The sequence below is a fragment of the Mus musculus genome, chromosome 3 (assembly GCF_000001635.26).
Source record: "Mus musculus strain C57BL/6J chromosome 3, GRCm38.p6 C57BL/6J".
Lineage (NCBI taxonomy): Eukaryota > Metazoa > Chordata > Mammalia > Rodentia > Muridae > Mus > Mus musculus.
Genome location: NC_000069.6, coordinates 119,138,577 through 119,161,915, shown reverse-complemented (window position 1 = coordinate 119,161,915; position 23,339 = coordinate 119,138,577). Strand labels below are relative to the sequence as shown.

Sequence of the window (23,339 nt, the reverse complement as noted above, 5' to 3'; positions counted from 1 at the left end):
GATCTGGGGAGGATTAAGAGATGTGGTCTTGGGGAGATTTGTCATTGAGAGTGATCACTGAGATTTAAAAGCTCATGTCCTCATGTCATTACTAGGTAACCTCCTTTTCTGCCTCCATGTGGTTGTCTTAGCATGTAAACTCTCAGGTGCCATGCCTGCTTGCCTACTGCATACTTTCCAACAGGATGGTCATGGATTCTAGTACCCTCTAGAACTGTCAGCTCCAAATTAAGTGGTTTTGTCTTTTTTATAAGCTGCCTTTGCAATGGTATTTTGTTACAGCAAAAGAGAAAGAACTACATAACTAGGATGTCTTGCCGTTCTTCCTCCAGTACCCAGTCAGCATCCAGGAGCAGAACAGGAACAGCATGAACACCAGGTATCACATGGAAAGCTCACCCATAATCACTTTGGCATTTAATCTGCAAATTCTTAGTGTTATGATGAAACATGAAGGACCTGGAAATAAATGCCACAGAGACCTGGCCCCTGGATAATCTTTACTCTAGCCAAGTGTCATGGTACATTCCCATAATCCCAGATACTGGGGATATGGAAAAAGGAAGAAAGAAAACCCAAAGTCAGCTTGGGGAATTTAGGTAGGCTCTATCTCAAAATCTATAATAATATTAATGAAAAACAAGAAGTTCTGGTGATGGTGATGGTGATGGTGATAGTGATGGTGCTGTAAACCACAGCTCAGCACCTACCTACAAGCCCTGGGACTTTCATGAGAAGGTGAGGCAAGACCTGTCTCAGTAAGTTGGTGAAGAGAAAGAAACCAAGGCATGATAAACATAAATATGGCTCTGCCTGCATGGAAATGACCGGATCTGCCAAAATTAGTAAGGAAAATCAAGTGAGGAGATCTGTTATATATCAAAATTGTGAGCAAACAGAGTTTGCTAGATGAGTAAATGAGGCTGCTTGTTACACAAGCTTGAAGATCTGAGTTAGAATCTCCAGTATATACCCACATGAAAAGCTTGGCATGGCTGTGTGCCTATAGCCTGCACAAAAGAAGAAGACAAGAAGATCCCCAGTGGCAAGCTTCCAGTTGAGTGACAGACTCTATCTTCAGATGCTGGGTAATGAGCCATGAACAAAGATATCCACAATCATCCCCTGGCCTCTGCATACAAGGACATGGGCAGATCCATTGAACACTCGTGTGTGTATATAATTATAATTGTGGCAGAACTTTCCCCTAATAAATCAAGATTTCAAGGAACCAATCACTGAGCGAGAAGGAGGAGGGACTTCCAGGTTGGAGAGAGGAAAAGGAGAGGCAGGAGAAAGGAACTTCCTTCTGGATGGGAGAGGGCATGGAGGCATAATGTAGATCCTCCACTGGAGGATTTATAACCTAGAATAGTTTACAAAATTAAGATGCTAGTTTCTGCACCCAGTGATTGTGTTACCTGTTGATTTTATCTAAGAATGTGTGGTGTTTTCCTTCACAGAGCGAGTCAACTTGGTTCCAGAGAAAGGAACTGCAGCAGAGCATGGGTATGCCAGAGTGCACCCAAGCCAGCAGTGGGAACTTGGAAATGCGGGGTTGGCGTGGCAGCTGCCAGCCATGGGAACCTAGCAAGCCAGGTGGAGAGAGTCAGCCTGGGTGAGACAGGCCCTGGATAACAGGGAAAAAATGCATTCTCAGCCTGTCTGCCAGGCTGAAGGCAGACTGAGGCTGCCAGCCAGTGCCTAGCCAGTGATAGCTTTGGTTGCTTTTTTAAATATTTTACTCAACATATAATAAATAACATAATCTCATGTCAGTTTCCAGAGGACTTGTGATAAGTAAGCAGGCTAGATAAGTGTGCTAGCTGGCAGCTAGGGTCACTGTAGTTTCACATTTCCTACCAGATTATGTTTTTGTTACATCAGTGTCTTCGTAAAGATAGAGGCTATATTGTCACTACAGTGGTTGGTCATTTGGTAATTGAGTAATATGATGTATCAAAGATAGTATATTTCCCAGCATGTAGTAAACCTTGAACAAAATCAAGGATATTTTATCAAAAATAAAAGCCAATCCAGCAAATCCTTATTTTAAAAGATGCCATGACAGTTCTACCAGAATCCAAGCCATAAGGCCAACTCTTAAAGAAAAACGATACAGGGTTGGAGAGATGACTCTGGCTCTTCCAGAGGTCCTGAGTTCAATTCCCGGCAACCACATGGTTGCTCATAACCATCTATAATGAGATCTGGTGCCCTCTTCTGGCATGCAGGCAGAACACTCTATACATAATTTTTTTAAAAAAATCATTTTTTTAAATGAAGCTAAGAAGAAAAATGATATGTCAGCTAGTGAGAAGAAATGTACAATGAAGTAAATAAAGATAAGTGAATCTGGAGAAAACTGATTCAATAATTCAGCTAGGAAAAAAAGCCACCTTGAAGCTGCAGAGCTCTTTCGTAGGAGACTGGGAAAGATGGAGTTTAAAACGGATGGGTAGAGGATAAAAGAAAAGAAAGGAAGTCATGGAGGATGTGAAAATTCCCCATTAAACTGAATGTAAAGTTTATTATAATACAAACTGGGATGCATGTAATAAGAGTGAAGGACTGGAATCTCAAACCCTGGGTTTTAGAGAATATGTATTTGAATAGTTTCCTAACATGAAAGTTAATGTGTAATACAACCGAATTCTTAAACACAATCTGTATGTCCACAATTACTTGTATTCTTTTTATTACATACAAATGACCTGTTAATACACATTGCTTCAAATATTTTTAGTATCTACTCTTGCACATAGAACACTGGACAGCTTTTGTAGTCAGTTTTACTTTTTGACAAATTCCAGGTGAAATACAAGTACAGGCTGCAGGTACCAATGAGATAAATGAACCGATAAATTAGTTAATTATTATCTGAGAACTTGGATTTAAAGATGGCAGGTAGGGTTTTAAAAATGACAAGATGGCTCAGCAGGTAAAGACAGTTGCTCTCTTGTAGGCTCAGCCAGCCTGAAGCAGGCTGATCCAGACTTTGACCTTGCCTGCCACTAAGAAGGAGATTACCTAGGGTGGAGCCTTCCGACCTAGATGACTCTATTGTTCTGTCACCTGCCACTCTCCAAGACACTGCTACCTGATGAGAGGCCCCTGAGATATTCTGGAGGAACATCCTATCTTGCTTGTAGCCTACAGGCTGGCTCCAGACACCAAGAATGGACTGGCGGGGGATGGGCCTTCCCTCTTATAAGCACACTCTCTTTAGTAAACTGGCGGGCCTTGAACAGAATCCTGTCTTGGTCTCCATTAATTTCTCTCGCAGTCTAAGTCTCTTTCAGCCCCAGCCTGCCTCCCAGGTGAACCCGGTTCAAGTAGGCCAGGGTATACAACACTCTCTAATCCCACTTAAAGGGAAAAGGAGTTAGGGAAAGGACTGAAAGAGCTGAAGGGGTTTGCAGTGCCATAGGAAGAACAATATCAACCAATCAGATCCCCCCGCCCCCAGAGCTTCCCAGGACAAAGCCACAAACCAAAGGGTTCACATGGAAGGAACTCATAACTCCAGCCACATATGTAGCAGAGGATGGCTTTATCTGGCATCAATGGGAGGGGAGGCCCTTGGTTCTGTGGAGGCTTGATGCCCCAGTATAGGGTAATGCCAAGCCAGGGGGGTGGGTAGGTGGGGAAGTACCCTCATAGAGACAATGGGGAGGGAGATGGGATGGGGAGTTTGCAGAGGAGAAACTGGGAAGTGGGGATAACATTTGAAATATAAATAAATAACCAGTAAAATTTTAGAAAAGAATGCACAGGACCTTAAAAGATGGCAGAATAGGGAAAGTCTGTTTGCACAGGTCTGAGGACCTGAGTTCCAGCCCTAGACCTCACATAAAACTGGTGTATCTGTGTCCCTTGCACTTGGGTGAGCAGAGATAGGAAGCTGCTGGAGGCTTGCTGGTCAGCCACTCTGGCTGAAATCGTGAGGAATTCGGTAAGGAATCTTGTCTCAGTCAATAAGATGGATCTAGTTGTTGGCATTTGACAGCTGCTAGAAGAGGAAGATTCGGTTTTCTTTAAAGATGTGGGTCCTGGTAGACTGACCACACTCCAGGGCAGGATAGATACCTAAGATTATTTGGGAAACATAGGTGGGAGTCAATGAGTTAAAGGAAAAATGAAGAAAGGAAAGGAGAAAGGAAAAGAAAGAATACTGTTGAGGAGGTGAGCATGTAGATTTGGAAGATGATCAGACTTAACAAAATATCCATGAATAAGGAGAATAGCAAGCAAGAATTCTTGAAGTCAATCTCTGGCCTCCACATGAGCCTGCACAAGTGACCCCCACGCATACATATGAACACACACAGACATACTCATTCCAAACCCAAATGATTAGTGTCCAATTTCCAAAGAGGTGTGTAAAGTAGAAATCATTTGCAAACAGGAGCGGAGCATCGTTGTCGAAGTTTACAGAAGAACCCTGACTGCAGAACCAGCTTTCTCATTCAGGGGATCTCTTGAACTCACGCTCTACTGTGCTACCATCTGTGGCACACTGAAGAATGCCGATGCCCTAGCTATCACATTGGCTTACTACTTTCAATTTAATGTGTCCTTCACTGTTGCAGACATCTTCACAGACATTGATTGGTTCTGCCCTTTCTTTTTTCTCCAGGGGAGCTGGAAGTATGCTACCCATGGGAGGAAATCATGAGCGTGTTACTGTATCGGAAGCGGAAGCTGAGCCCACGATGAAAATGCTCTAGATCTCACAGTAGATTTTGCTTTGCATGGGAATTGGCAAAAATAAAACATTTTGTTCTCAAGGCAAGTGCAAAAATGCTATTAAAGAAACCAAGGTTTGCCTTTATCCAAACTTGGATAATTGGAAAGAGTCAGGTCTCAAGATTCGAAATGTCAAGCAATGCAAAGCAAAACAACCCAAAATATAAACAAACAAACTCTGATAAATGAAGGGACTATTACATAGAAACTTGAGAGACGTGAAGGAGAGAAGAGAGGTCAAAAGTACAAGACTAGTTAGTGCAATGATAGCGTGCTCATGAAAGAAGCTAAGAAACTGAGCCAGGCCTGGGATTGTAATGTAGGTAATCCCACAAGTTGGAAGGCAGAGCAAGGAGAGTCACAAGTTCAAGTCCTGTCTGGGCTACAAAGAGAGTTCAAGCTCAGCTAGGTGATTTGTATAGACCCTGTCTCCAAAATTAAAGGAGAAATGGAGATAAAGCTTGGTGGTAGGATGCTGACTATGCATTCTGAAGGTACTGGATTCTATCAGTCGTCTTCACTCACCCTACCCTGCAAAAAATAGCAAAAGAAGAGAAGTGGGGCTGGAGATGTGACTTGGTGATTAATCATTCTCTCAGAGAACAAGAACTCAAATACTGGCACCCACATCATGGAGCTTACAAATGCGAATAACTCCATCTCCAAGGAATCTAACAGTCCCTTCTGCCTACTGGAGGCTCCTAACAAGCTTGAGTGTGCCCTCAAGTTCACAAGTTTTAGCTACTTTAACTCCAGCTGCAGCATGGAGGGCAATTATGAACTAAAACTGGTATGTACATGTATGAAAATGTCACAGTGAGACTCACATATTGGAGCAATTAATGTGAACTAGTAATTATTATAACAGTAACAAAAAGTAGAGTAATAATTAGGAAAATTGGTGAATTTTGAATATATTAGAAAACAGATAAGGAGAAAAATCACAGAGAAACAGAAAATCAAATTGATTCACACAAAAGCAATTAGGAGAGACCAAAGTCACCAATGGAAGAATTGAGAAAGTAAAATCAATCAATCAATAAATAAATGGAACAATTGTAAAGGAAAAGGTTCAATTTATATTTCGATGAAACATTCTAACATTTAGTAAACATGTTAATTAAATTCAGTCAATTAAATTTAGCTGCTTAAAAGGTATTGCTAAGGTCTTCTGGCTATACCACATCAGAGGTTGCTGGTTGTGTTTTTGAATATATATTTATAGCAATAGAGAAATGGAGCTGGAAAATCTGACATGCTTTTGGATTTTTCTCTGTCAAGAACTCTTAAAACTTCCCAAGCTAATACTGACTTCAAATAGACGAGTGCAAAGTTTGTCTTATAACACTAACTATAATGTAGGACTGTGGTCCAAAGGGAGATGATGGAGAAGGTGGGATGCAGACTATCTACCGTGTGATGAGTTTTCAGATGGATGAAAGGAATGGGAAAGGGCAGAAATAACGAAGCAAAGAACATGAAAGGCTCTTAGACAACTGAATGACTACTCCAGCCAGGATTCCCCAGCACCTCAGAATGGGATGTGATAGTTGTTTAATCTTCAAATGGAATGAGCTGAGTCAGTATCTACTCCATTGGACCTGTCTTTTCAGATGCTAGTCGCGGTCTGAAGGATAAGGATGGAATGAATAGGAAATTGGATCTGTGAGAACACAGGCTCTTTGGATTTTTCTATTCTCAGAGAAAAGTTGATGGTTTTGAATGTTCTGCCATCAGTAGCATAAACGAACAGGCGCTGTAGGAGCAGATCTGTGGGGCACAAATAGGTCTGCGCTGTTTTCAATGAACGACTCTCCTGGTTGGTTTGATTGTTTTCTGTTGTCACCAGCCCTGGCACTCCTCCGGACATGTGTTTGGAATTCTCCGGACTCGAATGAATAGCGCATACAGTGAGCGTGCCTATCCTGAAGGGGAAAACGACAACTCCATAACACCGTGCAGAAGAATGCAGACAAAAAGAGAACTTGTTTGTCTGTATTATGTGAGACAATAAGGCGGGGAGAGAGAAAGGGAAGTAAGACAGAGAAGGAAAAGGAGGCTGGAACACACAAGATCAAGAAGGGAGGGGGTGCCAGAGAAGGCAGAAACAAGGTAACAAAAAGGGACAAAAGCTGCCTTAGAAAAGAACTGTCAGACACAAACCCCTCAAAACAATGGATGGGGGGAGAGAAGGAGAGAGATGACAGAAGCGGAACAGCATGAAATCTAGTAAGAAAAAGAAACAAAAATTTCAAATAATGGATTTTCAGCCACCCCTGCTGCTCCTTCAGCGCCTGGTGTCACAGTCTCACAGAGCTGTGCATAATTTATTATGGTCACTCGCTGCCAGGCTGCTGGAAAGGGCAACAACTCTCTGAAAATACTCCCCACTGCCTGGATGGCTTAATGATCCACCCTTTGTAGCGGGGTAGGCTGGGGACTGGCAGGCAGGGCAGAGAGAGCTGGGCAGGACCCTACAGATGCAAAGCTTCCCACTGCGGACAAAAGGAGGGCTTCACTCTCAGACAACCTCCATGGGCTTTTGTGGCCCAGGTTTCCAGGTTCTAAAGAATCAACCTCTTCCTGCCTGATGCAGCTTTCTAGGGTCCAAAGCCCCCTTGACCCTCTTCTACGGGAAGGATGGGTGGCTTCCGATGTAAAGAGGAAGTTGATGGATTTAAAAAATAAAATCAGAACTTGGTCAGTCACACTCATGGCTAGAAAAAAAAATATGCTTCATTCTTTTCAAGCCTAGATATTATTTTAAACGTTTGATATGATCTTTCCATAGTTGTTATTTTCATTTATTATTAGTATGTGTGTGTGTGTGGACCTGCATGCATGTATGTCCACATGTGTAGTAAGTAGGATGTGTTAGTGTGGTTGCATATATGGCTAAGAGCAGGTGGCATGTGGTGGTCAGGACTCAATTCTTTGTTTCCTCCCTGGGAATCTGGGATTTAACTTTTGTCAGCTGACCCACCTCACTGGCCCAGGAGTTCTCTTTGTATTTGGATGGAGAAAATATTTTTCTCTGTTTGTTTGTTTGTTTATTTATTTATTTTGGGTTTTTTGATTGTTGTTTGCTTTGTTTTATGTCAGATCTTCCATATTCCTACATTTTAAAAACCTAGTAATATCTATGATCCTTAGGTTATTTATAGCCTTCAAGCATACAGAAAATGAAGAAAGTTTGCACTGAGGCCTGTATGTACTTCTTGAGAATTTGGCGGCAGTCTGGACATGAACTGCAAGCCTCTGTTTCTTATTGCAAGTTTTGAAGTAGTGGAGTTGTTGTTGTTGCTGTTGTTTTAATAACAACCATGATAGTGGCCTTTGTAATCAATAGCAGCATATAGAAAAGATTTTATTTTATTTTATTTTACACTTATGGAACGAAGTTTAGGTTACATCCATGCACCCTCTCCCGCAGCTACATTCCAAGCCCAGTTAATGAACTTACATAATGTCCTTAAGCATAGTACTCTATTCCGGATAGTGAATACATGTAGAACATGCGTACAGCAAGTAGGAGAAGATGACTGTCTGTGAAGCCCCTGTCCTGAAGGCATGAGCACCTGAGGACCAGAGTTCAATCCCCACCCACCACATCAAAGCTGTTTTGTAAGGATTGTAATCCCAGCCCTGGGGTAGCAGAGACAGGAGGATCTCTGGGGATCTTTGGACAGCCAGTCTAACCTTTTCATTGAGACTGAGGTCCAAGTAAGATGTCCTGTCTCAAAGGATAAGATGGTCAGCTCCCATGGGATAAAAGGCAAGGTATAGTTGATAAGGCCAGCAATTACTTCCTTGACATTTAATCCTAACGAGGGTCAGGGGCCCAGGCAATGAGTCCAGATAATTCAGGATCTAGGCTTCATGTGACCCTGTCAGGCTATACCTTCTCTTTGCCTCTGGGATTTCTTATGTGTAAACAGAGATTAGAGTTGAACTTAACCACAAAGTTGCTAGGAAGAGTAAATGTAGTAGCTCTTGGGTCAAAGCTTAGCCAGCAGTAAGACTTTGGTAGGTGAAAGCCACTGCACTACTAGAGACATCCGTAAACCAGAACAGCTCTGAGACTTTGTGCCACATGGGCATCTCTGAAAACTCTACATGTTATGCCCCCTAGAGGCCAGGCTTGTGCTGTCCTTTCTTTCTCTTTTTAGGCCAGGGTAGGACCTTGTAGGAGAGGAAATTATAGTTTTACATTTTGATGTTTCTTCTCCAAAATGTCTCTGTCTCTCTGTGTCTCTGTCTCTCTCTATTATACACACACACACACACACATATATATGTATATATATACACACACACACACACATATATATGTCTGACATATATATATATATGTAAATATGTATACATATATATGATATACATATATATGTATATATGTGTGTGTGTGTGTGTCAGATACATATGCATATACATATATCAACTCTTGCTAAACAAAAAGTTGTACTCTATGAAGACTAAATCCCTCCTGTCAGGTGTTGAGTTTTCTCGATTAACACATTTCAGAAGGGTTCCAGTAACGCTGAAGAAATCCTATGAGAAATGATTGAGAGAGAAACATCCAATAGATAAAAACAAAAACACTAAGATACTAAGTCATAGGAAAGAAAACACTTAGAAATGCTGAGCTCCCTGTTTAGAACAGAACCATAGAGCCAAACATTTCCCAAATCAGCTAGTGACAGCCCCACACAGTGTCTTTTCACTGATAAAGGCGTGAGAATGTCTACCTCTGGGCTTTTCCAGTTAGTTTTTCCTTCACTGTCTCAGTCAGTATTCCCTCATCCGTCTGACCACATGCTACTGCTAAATACCTACCACATGTCAAAATCAGTCTCTTGTAGATTCAATGGGAAGCAAGCCACTGCAGCTTCAGTCTGTTTTTAAGGCAGAACAATCTTTTTCTATGCCAAGTTAACCGAGGCAGAATTAGCATTGCAGGGGCAGACCTATCTACTATGATGCCCAGCACACACAGAAGCTAGCTGAATAAGCTTAAGTTTTCTTCAACACAGAAGCTCTGTATCAGTTTGCCTTGAGAATGTGTACCACAAGGGCCTTGTTTGCCATAAGTCATTCTCTACAAAATGTACTTCTTGATTTATGATCTGCTGGAAAGACTGCATTTCACTCTGCCCTGTATCATCTTTATGAAATACAAAATGTAATAGGTTTAATATGTCTAAATTTTTATTATCTTTACTTTTTGTTTGTTTCCAGAGAGCTCTTATGTAGCCTGGAGCCTTATATAGCTAAAGCAACACTGTCTTCCAGCTCCCCTGCTACTCTAAAATAATTGGAATTCATGACCAAGTATTCCTTTTCACTGTTAATCATCATAACTTAATGATCTTATTTTCTGCATTGTTCCCAACCTATCTTTTTGTTTAAGATTTATTTATTTATTTTATCTTTATGAGTACACTGTAGTTGTCTTCAGGCACACCAGAAGAGGGCATCAGATCACATTGGAGATGGTTGTGAGCCACCATGTGGTTGCTGGGAATTAAACTCAGGACCTTTGGAAGAGCAGTCAGTGCTCTTAACCAGGAAGTCATCTCTCCAGCTCCCCCTCCCCCCAACCTGTCTTGTTACAGATCAGTTTGCTGTGACATTTTGGAACTACATGTCTTCATGGAATCATAAGCTAAGATCACACCCCTTCCCCCATCTCCTGTCTCTACTACCTTAGGTCAATGGTGATTTTTTTAATAAACTTTTATAATTTGGTCAGATGCTATGATAAGAAAGTAGAGGAAGAGCCTGGCTCAACTTCTCTAATTCACTGTGATAATAGCAACTGCCACTTAAAAGTAACATTTAAAGCTCTTTAAAGTGTTTTTGCTATTCCTTTCTGGGATATATATATATATATATATATATATATATCTTAAAATATACATGTAGTTCACTCTACAGTGATCCATCAATAAATAAACCTATTACTAAATATAGTGATTCTTAGTACCATATGATGGCCATAAAATCAACAAAACTCATAGTCTTTATAGTGATACTTTAGATTTAAATGATACCACTTTTGACTAAAAGTTTGTAATTTTTAAAAGAATCATTCATTTGTATATCATTAACAAACATTAATAACTGCAATTAAAAAGCTCATAGACTACTAGCTTTAGGCAAAGTATTGCCAGCTACATAAATGTCTCTTCAGGATCTTCAAGATCTCCTGGAGTTATCTACTTATAGGGCACACCCATCTGTGCAAATAGCAGAGAATTAAAATCAAATAAGAAGTTAAGCAACATAATATAGCACAAAGCAAATATTTCATTTTGACTCCTCATAAACAAGAGGATCATTGATCCAAAAGCCCTTCAAAATACTCATACCACAAGGAAAACAAAAGAGAACAGAGTAAACCCACTGTGTATGGGCCATCAGAATCAGACCTCAGGCATTCTTCCAATCATAGTACACAGGCCTCCCTCATGTTTCTTGGGAAGTTGTATTAGTTCACCAAAGTTGTTACATGGGAGTCCTCTGGCGCTATCTTCACCAAACACCAGCCTCAGACTACATTTAACAGGGCAACCCACAAGAATAAAAATCCTACTCTTTAGTGTCAGTATCCATGCCAATTAGCACAGGATTAAACATCACAGGAAACATTTTGTTCAATGTTTCTGACCCTGTCTCTCTGACTCTCTGTGTCTCTGCCTCTTTTCTGTCTCTCTGTGTTTTTCTCTGTCTCTTTTTCTGTCTGTCTCTGTCTGTTTCTCTCTCTGTCTCTCTGTCTCTGTTTCTCTGTGTGTGTGTGTTTGTATGTGTAGATGTGTGTGTTTGTCTGTCTGTTTGTCTGTCTCTACGACCCTCCACTCCAATCTTTTTTTACTATTTTTATTTTTGAGACAGGAAATCACTACAGAGACCCAAATAAGCTTAAAAGTCATGATGCCTCCTTAGTGGAGGGATTATCCACATGCGCTGTCATACTTAGCTTGGAGTGCATCACTTGTAGGAGTTACAATTGGAAAAAGAGTAGGAATGAAAAAAACCTGAAGGAGAAATGGTTTCATTTGCTACCAGAGTGTCAAAAGCAAATGGAACTCAGCAAGTGAACCCTGGGTTGCATTTCCCAGTAGTTTTTACACTCAGCGCTCTAATCCCTTTAATCTCACAACCTCTGGAGTTTCCAAGTTTCTACTCTCTGGAAAATTTAGGAAAGATTGAGACTTGTTGGTTTTGGAATTAAAAGCAGTGTGTTTATATTGTCCCCTTCACAGATGCTTAATGAGGACCTTATTCAAGCAGTGCTTTGGTCATAGCTCCCAGGACAATGTTCTGTGTGAGAAAGAGGGTCTGTTAACCCAGCTGCCCGAGGAACGATTTATTTCCCAGGGGAGAGGCAAGCACATCTGGGGCAATGCAGTCTTCACTCTCAGTTTTGGACTCTTTTCCTAGTGACAGACATCTGCTCTCTGGCATGGGTGAGAAGAATATTCTGTGGTTAATGTCTTATGGAAAAAAAAAAAAAAACATTGGCAGACTGAAACAGAAACCAGGCCTTGATTTTCCTTGATTTTTCATTATTTCATACACATAAATTTTAAGCAAATTAAGTTTGGACATAAAACAGATCCTGGGGGAAATGTCAAAGTATCCCTCTGGGTGATTTTTATCTGGAGTTATAATCATTTAAGATGCTGAACATTTTAAGACTCACAACTTGCAAACATTTGCCTACTTGCTCACTTTTGCTATCATGAAAACTTCCCAATGTAAGTCTTCCTGAGGACAAAATTAATGTTGAGAATGAGTCACAAATAGGACATGGAAATTATTTTGAGATTCATTTGTGGTGTGTGTGTGTGCACGCGCGTGTAGTATATACAGGTGCATGTACCTATACATGCAAGCGTGGATGGCAGAGGAAGGCCTTCAACTTCAATCCTCTACTATGGATTGTCTTCCCCTCTAAGATGGGGTCTCTCCCTAAGCCTTGGGCTTGCATTTTCTCAATCTGGCAGAAAGCCATGGGCCTTCAGAGCTGGGATCAGAGGCATTTCCAGGATGTGCAGCTTATTGCATGCTTGCTGGGATCCACACAATGGTCCTCCTGGTTGTAAAGCAAGCACTCTTGACAGCTAAGCCATCTCTCTAGACCTGGGTTTGGAAATTCTGTGTGGATGATATGTGAATAGAGAGATGTGTGCTCCTGTGCGGTAGGTAGCATGAAGGTGAGATTGGTAATGGGCTTTGCTCTGCCCTTTGACCTGCCTGTGAAGCTTGATAGTCTTCCCTCCAATGACAACACCATGGTAGAACTTTCCATCTAAATCTTCGCTGCACAAGGCAGTATTAGCCAAGAAGCTCTAATGAAGGCATTAAAAGCAATGGAGAGTGGGAAACCAACAAGGGCAAGGACCACCGTATGCTATAACCTCTCGGAGTTAGAGATGGGGAAACAAGTTCATTGACAGGGAGCCAAACTCTACCTCATCACAGATGCAAGAACAGAATTCTGGTTCCCACCTCCGTAGTCCTGCACACGTCATTGTCTTCTATTTTCAGGGAACACTTGGTTGATTGATAAGTTTATCAGTTCATATATTAGATGTCATTTACCCAGATGTAAAAGCTGATTTTCATGTGGATAACTTCAGCCAAAGGGTCTGAGTTCTGGACAGACAGAAGAGTAGTAGGCAAAGGAGACAGTTTGGGGTGGTCTGCATATTTTACTCATTTTCTTCCCTGTTTGCATATGGACGTGGATGCTCTGAAGTAACAATGGAAAATACTGGACAAGGTACCTGAGAAGAGGCCAGCATGAAGGGAACCAAAGCTTTGGGCCTTGATAGTTTGAGGGAAAACAGATGAAACATCACATTCTGGCCAGTTCCATCCTATACATAAAGGGCTGACAAGAACAACCCTTCAGGCTCCCTTGGCTCCATACACCCAAGCTTCACCACAGCACAGAACATCACAGCTGAAGGGGAAAACTATCAATTTACACGAATAACAACAAAGTAGATTTTGGTAAGGAAATATAATAATTTCCATGTGGTTGTGCATGTGTCACTGGGTTGTATGGCACAAGCCGTCTCTTGCTTTTCTTAATCGGGACTATAAACTAGGAAGGCAAGACATTTTACTCCATTTTCCATCACATCCTTAGACCCTTGTGAACAATTTTTCTTTCAGTTCTTGGTGGCATGTCTGAGAAGTAGAAGCCCATCTAGTGCCTGTGATGTCAGAAATCCAGAGTCAGCAAAAATCCTGGAAAAATCTGATTTCTAATATTAAGAAGTTGAGTTAGAAAAGACATATAAGGGGTGGGTGGATGGCTCAGTCGACAAAGTGCTAACCACCCTCACACTAACCTGAATTCTGTCTTTAGAACTCATGTTTAATAATAACATTTAAAAAAAAGTGGGCATGGTGGCACCTCTTGTAATCCCATTATCCCAGTGCTTTAGATACAAATGAGTCCTTGGAGACCACTGGACAGACAGCTGGGACTGTATGGAAAATTTCAGGGCAATAGCAGACTGTTTCTCCTCAATGAATAAATAAGTATAAATAAATAAGTAACTAAACAAACACATGGACATATAAACAAACAAATAAATGATTGATGGTACCAGAGGAACAATCCCTGACGTGTACCTATGACCTCTACACATGTACATACATCTGCAAAACATGCACATGCGCACATACACACACAGACACACACACATGCACACACATGCATGGGAGTGTATGTGCATGCACACAAACTCACATGCACACAGGCAAGCACACATGCAGATGTAAACACAAGGCAAGTTATATGGACAAAACCTACAAACAAGAGTGACCTGTCCATGTCTGCTGGTATTTCTATTCTCTAGAAGTAAAATCAGAAGGGCATAACAGAGTTCTAGTTCCTGACATCGGTTATCTTTGAAAGACACTCATCTCTGTGTCATTACAAAAGGCATAAGCACTAGGAAGGATTATGGGTCCAAATACTGGGTTGATAGTAATTACAAAAGCACTGAGAAGAATATGAATGATTTTTCACAGGTCTCCTTAAGTACCATTCTGAACTTTGGTAGGAAGATTCAGTAAAATAAAGGTGAAAAGTTCAATGTAATTTTAAAAGAATTTTAAAGGGTTTTTGTTTATTAGCTGGCTTTTTTTAAAACACATGATGCTTAAGACAAAGGGAAAAACTTCCAAAGGTGAAAATTGGACTGTTTTATAGAATCAGGGGGAAGGGATATGGGATGGGGGTTTCCAGAGGGGAAACCGGGAAAGGGGGTAACATTTGAAATGTAAATAAATAAAATATCCAATTAAAAAATAAAAAGATGACTATATTTCAATTAGATAAAAATATAAAGTTTTACAGAAAATAGACTTACATGTATAAGTGTATAACTTGTAGACATGTTTAAATCTGAAACCTAAGACACAGTCTCCCTCATGCCCAGAAGCAAGAACTTGAAGGTTCAGGCGTGTGTGTACGTGTGTGTGTGTGTGTGTGTGTGTGTGTGTGTGTGTGTGTGTATGTGTTTTAAAGATTTATTGATTCTATTTATTTAAGTACAGTGTAGCTATCTTTAGACACACCAGAAGAGGGCATCAGATCCCATTACAAATGGTTGTGAGCCAACATGCAGTTGCTTGGATTTGAACTCAGGCCCTCTGGAAGAGAAGTCAGTGCTCTTAACCTCTGAGCCATCTGCCCAGCCCCTCCTTCTGTTTTCATAAATGGGGAAATGGTAAATAAGTAGGATTCAGAATTAGGAAATGAGTTAGAGTTAACTTGGTCTTGCAGTTAAATCATCAGTTACTAGCTTTAATGTTGACACTGGAATATTTTATCACTGGTAACTGTCATCAGTGCCTTTTCTAATCTGGTCAGCTTGCCAATTAAGCCATCTACATTGGTACCCATTAGCCTGCTTGAGATCTGGAATACGTGTATAGGAACATGCAACCTCATTTGGAGGCTGCCAGCCAGAGTAGAGATTTTTCTCACAGGTGCAGTACAACTTTGATCTTTGAAGCACACACAACCAGAGTAAGACCATGTTCTCGAATTGCTTGAACAGCAATATTAAGGGGATACCATTTTAAAAACTTAGAACCCTAGTCACTCATGTAAATGACCAAGGGCTTTATTTTCCCATTTTTCATACAATATGGGAAAACAATTGTGGCTTTAGTGAACAATCTTAACTTTGATGACATTAGTTTGACTTCTCTATGCATTTATTTGGAGGATGGGATGTGGCTGTGCTCTTGGATACACAGTATTCTGACATCAGATTCCCAAGTAGCCTAGATTACAGACTTGCATCGTGATGTCCATTTAATATATTTATTTATTTTTTTATTGTGCTGGGGATTGGGACCAAATCATGGTACATGCTAAGCAACTACCTCATACCTTAAAAGTTCCATCATCATCCTTCATTCATCAAATCAAATATAATATATGAGAATAGGGAGTACTTCATGGTTTTTCAGATCTCACAGGTTAGAGGTAGATACCTGTGTCTGAGGACGGTGAGTGGCTTGATGGCGAATGGAAAGAAGATGGAGGGAGAGTGACTTCAGCTTCTTAGAACAGCTGATGAGATAAAAGGCTCATATGCCAAGTCTCACCAGGTGGAACACACAAGATGAATATCAAGGTCAACTTGAGAAATATATATATATATATATATATATATATATATATATGTATATATATATATATATATATATATATATATGCACACACACATACACATTTCACAAGTAAGATGTCTGTATCTAACAGAGATTACATTTTCCTCTGCTCATAAACTTCATTATTTTTGGTCATGTATATGTATATTTAGATTTTTATGTATATATTTACACATATGTGTATTTATATATGTCAATGTATTTTAACTTATGATAATTATGTAAGGGCACACTCTTAGAAAAAAAAACTTCACTTAGTAAATATTTCTGAGAAAGCTGAGTTAAATGAGTAACAACAGGCATTGGGAAAAGAAAATGTGCTATGCCATAGACTTTTCCCTTAGATAAAGTCCCACTTTAGACCAGTGTTGCCCTCCCTTTCATTCAGCAAGCACTCAGAATGCTCTGACAGTGCAGACAGTGATGAACTAGGCTCTGAACACTGGAAAGGGAATTCATCTATTACAGCTCCTCCTCCCTCCACTGAGCACACAATGAGCACACATTTCCAGCCTACCAATGTGGGAGTATAGGGAACTGAGGGAGAGAAGGGGGAATGCTGGAAGGAAATTCAAATAAGGCCAGACTGTCTGCGCCCCTCTGAAAGCACAGTTATAGAAAACCCTCTAATAAAACTACAGTAATTCAGTAATACAGTACAGAACATTCATATCCCTAAGTCTATGCAAAATTTATTAAATTGACTTTATTTCCTAATTATTTAACTTATAACAGTAAAATTTGAAAGAAAATTGGTATGATTAGTTGATAAGGACCGGCTTCAGTTCTAGTAGCACCAAGAAGTGAAATAGAAACACGCCCTTTCCTTGAGCCAACAAATCCTAATCTTTGAAAATCTTATTGATATCTTTGCCTGCAAAAATTGTAGCATTTGGCATTCCCGTTTAGCTCAAGGCTGCGTGAAAGTTTTTCTGACTAAATAACTCTCTGGAGAGAAGACACCTACACCTACACCTACGTCTACACCTACACCTACGTCTACACCTACACCTACACCTACACCTACAGCTACAGCTACACCTACAGCTACACCTACAGCTACACCTACAGCTACACCTACACCTACAGCTACAGCTACACCTACAGCTACACCTACACCTACACCTACAGCTACACCTACACCTACACCTACACCTACAGCTACAGCTACACCTACACCTACACCTACACCTATACCTACAGCTACACCTACACCTACAGCTACACCTACACCTACACCTACAGCTACAGCTACACCTACACCTACAGCTACACCTACACCTACACCTACAGGTACACCTACAGCTACACCTACACCTACACCTACAGCTACACCTACAGCTACACCTACAGCTACACCTACACCTACAGCTACACCTACAGCTATACCTACACCTACAGCTACACCTATACCTACAGCTACACCTACACCTACACCTACAGTTACAGCTACAGCTACAGCTACAGCTATACCTACAGCTACAGCTACACCTACACCTACAGCTACACCTACACCTACACCTACCCCTACACCTACAGCTACACCTACACCTACACCTACACCTACACCTTCACCTACACCTACACCTACACCTACACCTACACCTACACCTACACCTACACCTACACCTACACCTACACCAAATCACAGCTGGGAAAAATGTGCAGATGTATGCAAGGAACAAAGCCCATTCTGGAAGGAGAAACTCAGTTGGGAATTTGCAACATTTTCAAATAATTGTTATATTTATGGCAAAATATAAACACCAGAATGCACTCTTCCTTAAGAAATTAGTATGTTCCTCTTTTCCAAAGCTGACATTATGCAAGGAATTCAACTTTTAAAATATGGGTTTTGTGGTCTAGCCTATGAAATAGGCAAAGCGGGTAAACTCAGTGGATGAGGGACGAATGTGCCCACTCAGAACCAGCTCAAGCCCGGTACTGATGCTCTTCTGGCCTCCTTCACTGTCTGCATTCTTGTGGGGGGCTTTGCATGCATACACATGTGGCAGTCAGAGATCAGTGAAGCCACTGTATTTTCAGACCCTGTCTGTCTCTCACTGAAACTCGAGCTTACTAACTAAACCTTTAGGCTGATGAGGTAGAATGCTTCAGGGCTCCTCTCACTTCTGCCTCTCCAGCACTGGATATCACAGATACCCGCAGCTATGCCAGCTGTTTTATGTGGGTTCTGCGGTTCGCTCAGATGCTCTTCTTTGAGTGGCAAGTGGCTTATGGACTCAGCCATCTCCAAAGCACAGCCTTCTCTTTAAACATGCCACATCCCTGACACACTGTTAGATCATCATATGACTCAGAAATAATGCTGTTTTTCCCTGACTTGATAGCACTAAATTGTGGATGTGTTTACCGGGCTTAATGGCCTTCTGGTAACCTGTTGTGAGAAGAGCCAGGGTCTGTGTGAAAGATGCCTGGCCAGCCCCTCCCCTCCTGCTGTTCACAAGAATGATTTCTTCCTGAGTTGCAAATCCATTCCCAAGGCCTATTAAATATTTACAATGTACTTAAAGAACCCCTCTCTGCATTTGAACATGAAAATAGAAACTCTTGTTCATTTAAGCATGTAAAAACTTTCTTCTCGGTGAGTAAAGGGCTCAGGATTTTATTCATATCAATTCAGTGACTTGAGAAAAGCAGGAGTGTGGGACTGTTGGTACCTCCTTTCTTAGGAATCCCAAGTCACGAGTGGATACAGAAGTAAACTTGAAAGTTCTAGGAAACTGGCAGTTCTAGGCAAATACCAAAGTTTTGTATTTATTTCACAATATTTCCTCTGGGCTTAAAGGCGAAATGAGATTCAAAACACTTACCTTTTAAGCATTAAGCTTTTTTCATCTCCTCTTAACACACCACACTACATTTTGTTCCATAAAGATGTCGTATTTTCTATATATTAACATGTTATTCATTAGGAATTTTGAATTTACTTTAACATAAAGCTTCCATTTATTGTATCCGTAAATAAAACTACCACCAAAGTCTTTTTGCAACTCCCCAAATACAGTTAGGGAATAATGATCGTATGCTAAAAACTGTAAAACGCAATTTGTGCTGTGCCCCATTTACTACAAAATCACTAGGAACAATGCATTGTGTACACTGTATTGCCCCAGGGAAACTAGATCGGCCTCAGAAACGAATAAAGAACATTGCCTTGGATATCAGCTAACTCTGCTTCAGAGCTTTTAAAAACTATTTGTTATGATATTCCTTCCTGTCAAGCACATAATATGATTTCCTCAATAAAACCCAACCATTGCCGTAATTCCGGTTTCCCTCATTTTCCACTTTTTAAGCACTAAATATTTAAACACTGCAGACCTGCACGTCTTCAGCCAGTCATCAGATCCACACATCTCCTCGCCTAAGGTACAGTAAGAATCCATACTGGGGACCATTATGTCATACTGACGGCCACAGCAGAGGAACGACTGCTGCGGGTGCTTACCTGCCCACAAGCCAGGCCCATTCCTCTCTCCCCCATGCCATGTGGACACGATAAATTTAACTCCAGGGCATCTGCTCCAGAAGCCTGTAAGGAAGGAAAATGAGAGAGAAGGCAGAACTTTATTAAGACATCAATGGTCTCTCCATCAAGTACAAAGACCACACCTCTTAATTCTAAACACTCTGATTTCACCATAGCTTTTTCCTCAAGTCCACTTGATCCATAAGGGACCACACTTTGTCTTTCCTACATAGCTTCGACTTCTGTAGAAACTGCTCTTGAAAATTCTGGTCCTCAAGTTAAAGTGCCGATAGCAACAATAAAACATTGACTGAGAGCTTAAAAGTTAAAACTTGTTACCCTGTATGCATTATATTTAATCTACATAGTTCACATAATCTCAATTTTTATTTAAAATTTAACTTATATGCATGTGTGTGTATATTTAATTGTATGGATGTGGACAATGTATAGTTTTAGAAGTCAGAGGACAGCACGCAGGAGTTCATTATCTCCTTCCACTATGTGGGCTCTGGAGATCAAAGTCAGGTCGTAAGGACTGGCGGTAAGTACCTTGACCTCTGGTCCAGTCCTAGCTTGTGATTCACAGAACCCTTGTGTTATCACAATTTCCAACCCAGAATCAAGAGATATGAAACAATTGATGCTAAATGACAGATCTGGCTGTTAAATGAGATAATAGAGCTTTGATCTCCATCTGTTAGGGACCACACTTTGTGTTTCCTATGCAGCTTCTACCTATAGTGACAACTTGTAATAATTCTGGATAACTGATGATGAAAGAGGCATGCAAAGAAAAAATGTTAGATTCCTAAAGTGAATGAATAGAATGCAAAAAATTTGAACTAAAAGCCAATTTCATCATATTTTAGAACAGCTTAGTGTAAGAAACACAAGATATTGGTTATCTTATCAGACTTCAGTCACTATGAATTCTTATCATTTAAGTCACTCATTCCTCCCTTAACACATAAGTAGATGTTTTCAAAATGAAGAGAACCGCTCAGAATACTTGGGGGAATCTTCAAATTCTTGGAATGTCTATTTGGAAAAAAATCTGTAAACACTTTTTAGGGGCTGGGGAGATGGCCCAGTGGGTGGGATTATTGGCTGTGTGAGAACCTGAGTTAGGATAGATTCAGCTTGTAATGTAGTATTATGTTCAGCACGTCTGGGAAGGTTTTGTGTTCTTTCACGCTCATATTGGGAGAGGAACAGAGAGAGTGGATTCGAGGAGGAGCTTTATGGCTAACTTTTCTTCTTCCCTCTGCACGCATAACTGGCAACGGTATTATTCACCTGCACACACACCCACACACCATCTTTTAAATTTAATATAGTAACTCAAGAGATAGAGGATAAATACATCAAACTTGCCAAGTTGTATGCTGTGTTACCCACTTCTAGAATTTAACAATAATTTATAAATAGAGGAGAGTAGGTTTCAATAATAATAATGTCACATATGTATTACCTCATAGGAAAGCTTTTATTTTCAAAAGAAATCTTCTATTTACTAAGCATACCAGACTATTCTTTAAGCCAAAAGCTGTTTCCCTAATGTTTCTCTATTCTTCCTAATTGTTTTTTTTCTATTTCGCAAATTTTAAGTATGATCTTAACAAATTCAACTCTAGTTATTTCTCAGTGGATTTTCTCGCCCGTTTCCATTCATTAGCGCACCTGCCTTTTCTTCTGTGCATCTGTGAAGGTCTATTCAATAATTTCCCATGTTTCCAAACATGGACACATTATGCTGCTCTGCTTCCATCATCCAGTTTGGAAATGCTTCGTGTTACTTAACAATGACTAAGAATCATGCTGTTCCCCTTCTGCAGGCTTTGCAGTGAGTATAGATAGTGCCCAGCATACTGGCTGCTAAAGGACCAGAGAGGTTTTGGATGACTCAGTGAACCTTCCTAGTCCACAGCTGGGGTAGACATAAACTGCAAGTGATGGGACTGATTGCAAATTCATGCCATGTGAGCACCATGAACTTCATCTAGATTATGTATTGCAATTATATATGATAGTGCGCTTGTGCTTCCTCCTAGTTATGTAAGGTATTTTTTAGGCTTATGTATTTAGCAATTGGTAGAAATTTGGATTAGCAGATCTTTGGGAAGCACTTGTACACATATTTATATTATGCATATGTCACTTCAAACTGACAATTAACCAGCATGGTAGATAATGATAGCTAAAGCTAATTGGGTACAATCCATATGCAAGGATATTTCACTAAGCCGTTTGTTCTATCTTACTTCAGCTTTAAAACAACTCCAAAAGCTAAGCTATACCCGTCTTGCCCATTGGCAGTTCATAAGCCAAACGTAAAAGATTCAACTTACTCATCTCATAGTATCTTAAAAGTATATCTTGTAGCTTACCCAGTGATTTAAATCAATGGGTAGATTATTATTAAATCATTTGTTCTTTAAGTAAAATCCAAATACCACATCTTTTCTTCCATTTTCTGTTTTTACATATTACCATTGCTTCGTAAAATTGTGTGTGTTTATGTGATTTGTAGGGAGAGGCAAAGGCTATGAGGGAGGGAAGGGGACTAACAGGATCAGGAAGCTAAGGGAGAGGGGAGGGAGGTATGAGGGGAAACAAGGTCAGAGCACATGACAGATGGGTATGGAATTCCCTTATCTGTCGAGTACTATGAAAGCAGAATATGCATCAATCAAAAGCCATTTAGAACACCCCCTAGTGATAGTGAGTGTCACCAACGAGGAAGTCATCGAGAGCATGTCTTGTGCATCAAAGAGTTTGTAGTGACAGAGTCTGAGCTCCAACTTCTCTCCATAGTCTAGTGCTTTCCTGTCCACTGATTCTGTTTCCGTTTATATCTCAGTGTGTGCAAACACAGCTTGCCAGTCACGGATGTGAGGCTATCTGGCAGACACTTGGCATCACAAACAGAAAGAAGACACTTGCTCCCCAACTGGGACTGCCACACTGGATTAAGACAAAATAACTTTTCATCATTCTTGTGGCTTCTAAACAGTTGTTCAAAACAAAATTCTTCACCATCTATGGATTAGAGTCTTAACTAGGGATAGGGTTTGTTTTTGTTTTTTGTTTGTTTGTTTTTGTTTGTTTGTTTTTTGAGACAGGGTTTCTCTGTATAGTCCTGGCTGTCCTGGAACTCTGTAGACCAGGCTGGCTTCGAATTCAGAAATTCCCCTGCCTTTGCCTCCCAAGTGCTGGGATTAAAGATGTGCGCCACCACACCCAGCTAGGGATAGTTATTTAAATCTATCAAATAGTACACACCTGCATGTACTGATCACCAAAATGATCTGTGATGGGTTTTGGAATGAGTATCCAGGCCTTAAAAATTGGGACAAGACTGCTCTGGGTGACACCCAGGACCTGG

General features: G+C 40.5%; 1 protein-coding gene across 1 annotated transcript in view; it reads right to left on the bottom strand.

Annotated features, from left to right (window-relative positions):
• The window catches only part of Dpyd (dihydropyrimidine dehydrogenase), an 870,816-nt gene that overhangs the window by 271,009 nt on the left and 576,468 nt on the right, over positions 1-23,339 (bottom strand). The window contains exon 16 of the mRNA NM_170778.3: positions 19,931-20,014. Within this exon, the coding sequence (NP_740748.1) occupies positions 19,931-20,014 (84 nt within the window). The remainder of the gene's footprint in view (positions 1-19,930; positions 20,015-23,339) is intronic.